At 57.9% G+C, this 8,437-nt stretch overlaps 1 protein-coding gene across 1 annotated transcript; it reads left to right on the top strand.

Moving 5' to 3' along the window:
- Nucleotides 1-2,222: 2,222 nt before the first annotated feature.
- LOC308057562 (acrosin-like) lies at nucleotides 2,223-6,359 on the top strand. Its single transcript, XM_080411641.1, has 5 exons — nucleotides 2,223-2,401; nucleotides 2,720-2,921; nucleotides 2,963-3,577; nucleotides 3,793-3,960; nucleotides 4,419-6,359. Exons 1-5 carry the CDS (start codon nucleotides 2,313-2,315, stop codon nucleotides 4,758-4,760), a joined length of 1,416 nt encoding a protein of 471 aa, XP_080267767.1. The 5' UTR covers nucleotides 2,223-2,312; the 3' UTR covers nucleotides 4,761-6,359.
- Nucleotides 6,360-8,437: the final 2,078 nt, after the last annotated feature.

Below are 8,437 nucleotides of genomic sequence, written 5' to 3'. Positions count from 1 at the left end.
AGGCAGGAATTCCTCTAGCTGGTATCCCCATTCTGTTTGGGACTAATGGGAATAACTTGTGGCTAAGACCAGGGTACACTCATTGGAACGAGACTGACCTCCAGACTTGGACAACACTGAATCCACACTTGTCCACTGTGAAGTGTGTTACTGCAAATGAAGCCAAGACATACGCAAATGCTCCCGCAGAGGGGGCGTGCCTAGGTGGGCAGCAGCTGAGGGCATGCGTGCTAAGCACCTCCAAGTCCTTCCTGCCTCCAGGAGGTGGAGAGGTGGCCAGTGGTTGGCAGGCCTGGTCCTCTTGCAAGGTGGGGATGCTGGGGATGAGCAAGCACGTGGGCTGCAGCCACAGGCCATCCACATGCCTGAAAGGCTCTCTCACCCCTCTTGCTGGTCACCTAGTCCAGCTTCAGGTTCACTGGAGAGTTGCGCGTGCACACAGGGCTCCCAGCAGCAGCTGGCCCGAGACACTGGGGCTTTCCAAGCGCCGGCTGCCTATGGCCTGTGCTGCCGTCAGCCTTTGCTAGCAGCCAGGCCAGGGGACCCACCGCGCAGCGGGTGCAGAGTGGGCCCACACAGGAGGGGCTTTGGGGTGGCTCTCCAAAAGAGGCCAGCGGGTTCTGTGGTGATCAGGCACAGGGCTCAGGCAAGCAAAGCAGCCAGCACTTTGCTTCTGTGTGCCTGGCTCCTTGATCCCCCCTTCTCTCCATTTGCCGTGCTTATACGTGCCCCTCATCTTCCCTGGCTCCTCCCTTTCTCAGCCCTGCTCTCCTTGGCCAAGACAAGGCCAACCCCGCTTATTTTGCCCCATCACGCTCCCAGGTTTGCCCCATCTGTCAACACACATGGCCTTTGGGTGCTCTTAGCTAGGTCCCCTTGCACTTGCGTGCCATTGCTGACGGGCTTGCCTGGGAACTGCTGTCCCTGCCAGAGTCCTCTCCGCAAAATGACCCCAAGCTCTTGAAGGTCAAGCAGCTGTGAAGCGTGGCCACCTCTGACGCCATTCCCCACTAACCACCTGCCAAATGTGGTGCTGGAAGAGCAGCGTATCCCCAGCAGACAAGTCGTCTTCTCCAAGGACGCCTTCTGCCTGCTCTCCGCAGACCCATGGGAACCGGCAGCAGGTCCCTTGTCAAAACACAAAGCAGCCTTGAGCCCGCTGGCTTGGAGGCCCAGTTCTGGGGCCTAGGAAGCCCTGCTGCGCCTCAAGCGCCTTGAGAGCAGCTCTTCCACTTTCAGGCAGAGCCTGCCCGCTCCTCCTCCTTGGGACCCAGTTGCTCCCTCCGCTGTGTTCCTTATGCCTCGCCACACAAGCCAGGGTGGCAGCAGGGAGCTGCCGCACCTTTCACAAGCTTTGAGGCTGCCATGCTTCAAGCCACTGCCCTCGCCCCCCACGGACCTAGCCCTGCTGCGCTTTAAATGCAGCGCACGTGCCTGGATCCTGCTTCTCTGCTGCACTCCAGCATGTGAGTGAGCAAGGCTCCCCCAGGCAGCGGCAGAAGGCAGACTCCTGAGACAAGGCTGACGCAGGATTTACCAAAGCCATGGACAGCAATGGCACGTACGGCTAAGAGCAGGAGCATCCTTGTCTCTCGAGAGCTTCACCTTGCTTGTCCTTGCCACAAATGCCCTGCTCAGTGTGCGCCCAGAACTGCAATCAGACTCATAGATAGCAAGGAGGACACGAAGCCTGCCAGAGGGCGTTGCTGTCACTGACATAGCCAGCGAGGACTGTGCTGCACCTGCATTTCACTGTTCTTTGTGCAGCAAGGTTGACACTGCTGGGCTACGCTTGGCTTATTTGGCTTGCCCAGCACTGTTGCCGGCCGCAGCCCTAAGAGAGATTGGCTCTTGGACACCCAGGCATGCGCGTGCTGCCTGTAGTAGCCCCGTTCTCTGGCGTCTCTTTATTGGGAAGGAGCTGGTGGCATAGGGCTGCAGAGAGCAGGGCGGCAGGGAACTTCCCAAAGAGGCTGCGAGGCCATGCTCGCTTTTGTCCTGTGAGCTGTTAGAAGGCAGAGCTGGGAGCCAGGCGCCGCTGCCTGCCATGGGGCCTGCCCACCCTGATGGCGCAAGCAAGGCATTCCACAAGGCTCTGTCGGGGTTAGCGGTCCCAGCTTCTGCCTCCACTCCTGCTTGGGACCCCTCCTATTGCCTCCCCTCCCTACCCTCCCCCCCCCTCCCCCCCAAAAAAAAACCCACCAAAAAAAATCAGCCCCACGTCCAAGGGAACCCTGGGCAATGGGAATCCTGCGGGCAGTACATCGGCCGCCGTACTGGTGGCGACAAGCCCTCGTCCTTGCAGCTGCCACATGTCGCTGGCAGCGATGGATTTTCTGCGTCTCCTCGTTGTCCTGCTGGCCGTGTGCTGTCCTGTGCACGGCACATGGGACAGCTGTGGGTAAGTGGCCCCAGGCTCTGGGAGGGAGCTTGGACAAGCCTTGTGGGCTTCACTGGAGGGGGCCTGCTTGTCCCCCATGGCCACCCCCCAGGTTCCTGAAAGCCATGTGGGAGGCTCAGTGCCTTGACAGACAGCCGGCAGGCTGCCGGCACAACTCGTCTACGGGCTGAAGCAGAAAGCCAGGCGAGGGGAGCGGGTTTTGGCCCCACGGGTTTCCTCGGCCCGTCTGGCCATGCCTTGTGGGGAGGGAAGACGGCTGGCCTTCAGCCGCAACGGCGCAAGCCATCCAGCAGCACAGTAAGGAGTTTCTGGTTACAGAGGGAGCTGCGGGCTTCGGCCCATGGCTTTGCACTACGGCATGTCGCGCGTCGTGGGTGGCACAGATGCCCAGCCAGGGGCCTGGCCCTGGATCGTCAGCATCCAGGCTCTCGTGGAAGGAGGCACGGCGCACATCTGCGGGGGCTCCCTCATCAGCCCACAGTGGGTCCTCACAGCAGCCCACTGCTTCATCGAGGTCAGGTAAGGAGGACCAGGGGTCGGGGCTAGCCCCACAAACTAGCAGGTGCCCTGAGCGCAGCAGCACGTGCTACTGCCGTCCCCTTGCCCTGCAGCACGCCCAGTGCCTGGGCACTCCGGAGCCCCGCCGAGAGGCTGCTCAGGAGAAGGCTGGGCTCGTGCCACTGCTTCCCAGCAGCCTCCCGCTCGACACTGCTTGAGCCCAGGGCACGCGAGGGCAGTCGCAGCCTCCCTAGCGCTGCTTGCCTCTCTCCCTCGTCGAGCAGAAGGCAGGGCAAGTGCCGGGCTGCTGCAGCACGTGGCTGCGCTCCCTCTGAGCCCTCTCTCCATCTGCCTTCCAGGCACATCACCGTCTTGCGCGTGGTGCTCGGTGCTACGCACCTGACTCAGCTGGGCCCTGAGGCTCAGGTGCGCGCCATCAGGCGGCTGCTGGTTCACCAGCACTACTGGAACGTCACACAGAGGAACGACATTGCCTTGCTGGAACTGGACCAGCCTGTCCAGTGCAACAGCTACGTACAGCTTGCCTGTGTGCCCGACGCCTCGCTGAGAGTCTCAGAGCTGACAGCCTGCTACGTCAGTGGCTGGGGTGCCAGGAAAGCAAGAGATGTGTGGCCCAAACGCAGTGGCGGTGCCAGTGCAAGCTTGGCCAGCTTGGGGAAGCAGGACGCGCTTCCTGATGGCAGAGGCGAAAGCCAGAGTCAGGCTGTGGGGGCGTAAGCCTCTCTCTTCGAGAGAGGGGCCGGGGCCATTGACCCAGAGCAAGGCAGAAAGGCAAGAGCGGTCCAGCGCCTGTCCGCACGCAAAGCCAAGCCCCGGGGGAGGGCTTCAGCCAGACGGGGGAGGAGAACTGGCAATGAGCTGCTGGGTGTTCATTCCTTTCTGTGCTCTTCACGGCTGGAGGATCGGCATACGCGCTGCAGGAGGCCCAGGTCCACCTCATTGATGCCAGGGTCTGTAACAGCAGCGGCTGGTACAGGGGGGCCATCCACACCCACAACATCTGTGCCGGCTATCCGCAGGGCGGCATCGACACCTGCCAGGTAGGAGCGTGCTACAAGCCCAGCCCCGGCAGCGCAGGCAGCCCCGCCACAACCGCCCAAACGTGCGCCATCACGGCCTTTTGATGGCCACTCACACCCCCAAGGCTGGGTCCCCACCGCTGAGGGCCTTACCCGCCCTTCCCCATGGGCAAGCCCTTGCCCAGGGCCTGCCCGCCTTGTCCCAGAGGCCTGGCACGCTGCCCAGAAGGCCCACCCGGTGCCCTTGGCAGCCCAGAGCTCCACCATCCCAGCCGTCTGACACACCTTCACCACCACCGTGAAGAGCGGTGAGAGCGAGCCCTGCCTCACAGGCCCACCGCCCCCTGCCAGGCAAGCTTCTACAGAGCTTGGCTGGCCACTGAATGCAGCTCTGGCAGGTGCCCTGAGAGAGAAGGAGCCAGCCACCGGGCTGACGGTGGCCACCCAACAACCCCTCCATCCTCTCTCCTGTGCTGCAGGGGGACAGCGGTGGGCCTCTCGTGTGCCAAGACAAGAGCGCCGACTACTTCTGGCTTGTTGGCGTGACCAGCTGGGGGACGGGCTGTGCGAGAGCAAGGAAGCCCGGAGTCTACACCTCCACCCAGCACTTCTACAACTGGATCCTGGTGCAGATGGGCCTGCGCCCAGCAGTAACCACTACTGCAAGGCCACAGCCAGTCTTCACCTACACCCCCCTGCAGAGCCCAAGGCCAAGGCCAACAGAATCGAGCCGGTTTCCACCCTGCCCGTTTCCAGTCCAGAAGCTGCTGGACTTCTTTACTCGGCTGCAGGAGCTCCTGCAGTACCTAAGAGCGAAATAGCTTGGAGCAGCACGATGAGGAGCATCCAGGGCAGGCTGCAGCGCACGACGACCATTTCCTGCTGGGGCAATTCCTGCTGATGAAAGGCAGCCTCAGTGACAAAGGCCTGCTCTGTCCTGCCCACGCTCCTCGCAACGGCAGAACTCAGCAGGCTGCCTTCTTGCAATAAAGTGTTTCCCTTGGCATGGCTAACCATGCGCCAGTGCACTGCAGTCTCCTGTGCGAGGCAAGGACTTCCAGAGCCGGCACCTGCCGAAGGAGGCAGGCTGCCAAGTCGGGCACAAAGGGTCACCGCAAAGGGCTGAAGCTCTGCCTGCTCCGAGAGAAGCATGAGGGAACAGTGGAAGGAAGGAAGGCAGGTCATCGGAGGGCTCAGGGCCTTGGGGGTGGCAGTTGGAAGCAGAGAATGCCTTAGGCTGGCTCCTGCTGGCATCCCCGTGGGCTTCTGTACGAGGCGCAAGCCAGCTTGAAAGTGGCCTCTCAGGGCCAGCTGGGCTTCAGGGGAAATCCACGAGCTGGGGCCTTTGCTCACGCCACAGAGTTCCTGGGCTTCCCCAGGCTGCTCTGCTTTCACAGCTGCACCATGTTTCCAAGCCCAAGCCTACGGCTGCAGTGGCTGCAGGGAGCACCATGAGCTTTGAGTGGGAGCAAAGAGGCTGCTGCTGCTGCTGCTGCTGCTGGGCAGTTGCCCCCCTCCCTGGCTGCCTTCTGGCTGTAGTAGCGGCCACGCTAGAGGAGCAACCGGAGGCCTGGGGCATACCAGACACCTATGGAGGTGTGCTGCGGGGACTCGAGTGGAATGGTCGAGACTAGGGGACCGGGCCCCCAGTCCGGTGTCTTTTTGAGGGCTTGAGGCTCTGCAGAGGGGTCTGGGGTGTAACGAAGGCCTCAGAAGGGGGCCTGAGTGGACTAGAGAGAGCCTAAGGCAGCCTCCGGGTAGCCAGGGGAAAGGGTGCCCAGTGCCAGGTGGCCTCCACAGCCATCAGGGACCTGGGCACAGGCACTGTCATGTGGGGAGGCAGGGAGCGTGGCATGGGCTTGTTGTGCTCATCATCTCCTTGCCCCTTTGCGGTGCCTTGATGTTGCAGCTAGCCCAGGCACTGCCTCCCACCAGCACAGGGACCCTTGCACAGCACTCCAGCTTCAGATCACTGGCACCGGCTGCCCAGAGAGGCTCTGGAAACATTGCAGCACCACCTGCACAGGATTTTGTGCAACCTGCTCTAGCACAGCCTGCTTTTGCAGGGTGTTGGACTAGATAATCTCCAGAGGTTCCCTCCAACAACAACCATTGTGGGATTCTGGGACTCGTGGGACTTTGGCTGAGGAAGAAGAGGTCAGGATCCTCAGGCCACCCGACACCTGACTGCCTTCCCAGTGCCTGTCCAAGAAACCTGCCAGTCCTCACTAAACAGAAGTTGGACCTGCACACGTGGGCTTGCACATGTGCATGAGCACTGCAGGGCAACAGCCTTCTCTCTCTTCCCCGTCCTCTACTGCAGGGCGAGCGCAGATGTTCTGCCAAGGGAGCACCAGTCTGCACAGGCCCTGCTGCTGTCGCTGTCATGCAGCGGCTCTTCTACCCTGGGCTCCCTCTACTGTGTCCACACCACTGGCCTGCTGTGATGGCAGAGCCAGTGGCACTACCCTGTTGACGCAGAAGGCTCGGACACAACTGATACGACCAATGTGATCAAGTTGGTGCCACTTTATTAAGGGATACACAGCAATTTATACTCTACAGATGCTATTAACAGACTCACAGCAATTTATACCCCCAGCTAAAAATACACACTCTACGCAGGCTTTGTTATGTAAAAGGTGATAGGTTATAACGACTCGTTCACACGCTTCCACCTCCCCTAGGATTAGTCCCGGTGTGGTGCCCACACGCTGCTCCCCCCTTGTGCACGCATCCGGTTTTTTCTCACTTTTCTGTCCAGCTCCCTTATCTCTCTGCGAATACACAGTCTCTTTGTCTCTCTTGGCCTTGCATATGTCCTTCACAACACCTGCTGCTTGTTACAGCTGCGGCCTGCTTGGCCTGCTATTACAACAACGTTACGTGGTCTGCATTGCTCATAATATGTCCGTTGTCTTCCAGTCACTCCACAAATCCCCTTTTTTGTTTCTGAGCGATCCAGACCCCTTTTATCAATCTGTTCATCATTCTCATAAAGCAATTCCACACGCAGCCCGTTATCACTAAAGAGATTACAATGGCAATTAACATCGTTATCCCCGTGCAGAAAGGAGTCTTTTAACCCTCCAGTAATTCCTAAACTCTGTAGCCAGTCCGTTAACCCGTTCTCAACCTTTATGGCCTGTACGTTTTTTCTCAACTCTGCAAGCTGCTTATGAATAGAGTTCGAGTGATCAGTCAAATTCATACAACACATTCCTTAGCGCTGTTCACTATAGGCTACTCTCTACTGTTCATGCTGTTTCCTTATCTTCTAGAGGTGACATCACATTCCTCCTTTGTTTCTGTCGCATCCTAGTTTCTTCTCATACTCCCTCAAAGTTATTGACCTCTTTGCTGCAGGATCTCAGCTGCACATCGCCAAAGCAAGGCCAAAACTGCACATTATCCCACTGTCTCTGTTCCATACGATTCTACAGTTACCGGGATCCCCCTCCCCCACCCCCCGTTTGTTTGGGGGTTTTTTTTGAACAGCTAGTACCAGGCTTGCCATGTTCTGCAGGGCCCTTGCAAACATGACGGCAAACAAGGCAATAGCAAACAAACGATACTGCCAATTGAGTGAATGGATGCCAAAAAGGCTGACATTTTCAAAGATTTTCATAACATGTTGCTGCAATGGGGCGCCTAAAATCCACGCAGCATGTACCATCAAAATCCTCACAGCCATGTCCTTGAGCCAACAACAAAAAGCCAATCCTTGCTCTGTTTTGTATGTAATAGTGGCCAATTTGACTCACGTTCTTAACTGCCTAACAAACAAGGTGATTTAACTCTTGAATGCTTTCCCTGCTGTTACTCCGGATAAGAGAAGAACCACTGCAATATGTTCGCGTCAGTTCCATAAATCAACTACATCATTACCTGCTTCATCCAAAGCTATATTGCGTTTAAGCGCATTATGCTTATCAACATGTTCACGTGTTGATTTATGTGGGTGTCATGGTCCCATCATAGCCTCCTACTACATTAGCATCTACGTAAAGACAACTATCGACGCTCAAAGTGCAAACAATATCAGCTTCTTTTGGATTAACATTATACAGAGGTAATCACTTATCCCCGATATCAAGGCTTTCAGCAAGATTCTTCATTCCCCACATACATTCACTCGTTTGCAACAACGTTTGCAAGTCAGGAAGGGCACACCAAGCCAGGATGTGTTCACTTGCTGTGCTAAGGAGACCCACACATCAGTTGTTGGGTTGACTGGCGGCAGCAGCGCTCCCACGGTCCGGCACGCTAAGCTCAGGCCGCACACAGCGAGCAGGTATCCATCGCGGACCTTCACCTGTAGAAACACAAGCATCACCTCTCCCGCAAGTTAACAATCCATGCAGTCCTGCCAATGCCTGGTATGAGGGTCTTTCCCATGTACTAAGACACCTTGGTGCTTTTGCTGCTTGTCACCAGTTGACACAAAATATCGTACAATGGAAGGCACCGCATGGTCGACAGAGATTTTCAAAAAGTT

The sequence above is a fragment of the Falco punctatus genome (assembly GCF_963210335.1).
Source record: "Falco punctatus genome assembly, contig: scaffold_22, whole genome shotgun sequence".
NCBI lineage: Eukaryota > Metazoa > Chordata > Aves > Falconiformes > Falconidae > Falco > Falco punctatus.
This window is presented reverse-complemented; position numbering and strand designations above follow the sequence as displayed.

Coding starts and splice junctions, on each gene's coding strand:
- LOC308057562 (XM_080411641.1), top strand. CDS start 2,313: ATGTCGCTGGCAGCGATGGATTTTCTGCGTCTCCTCGTTGTCCTGCTG. Junction 2,402..2,719: donor GGCACATGGGACAGCTGTGG/GTAAGTGGCCCC, acceptor TTCTGGTTACAG/AGGGAGCTGCGGGCTTCGGC. Junction 2,922..2,962: donor ACTGCTTCATCGAGGTCAGG/TAAGGAGGACCA, acceptor CACAAACTAGCA/GGTGCCCTGAGCGCAGCAGC.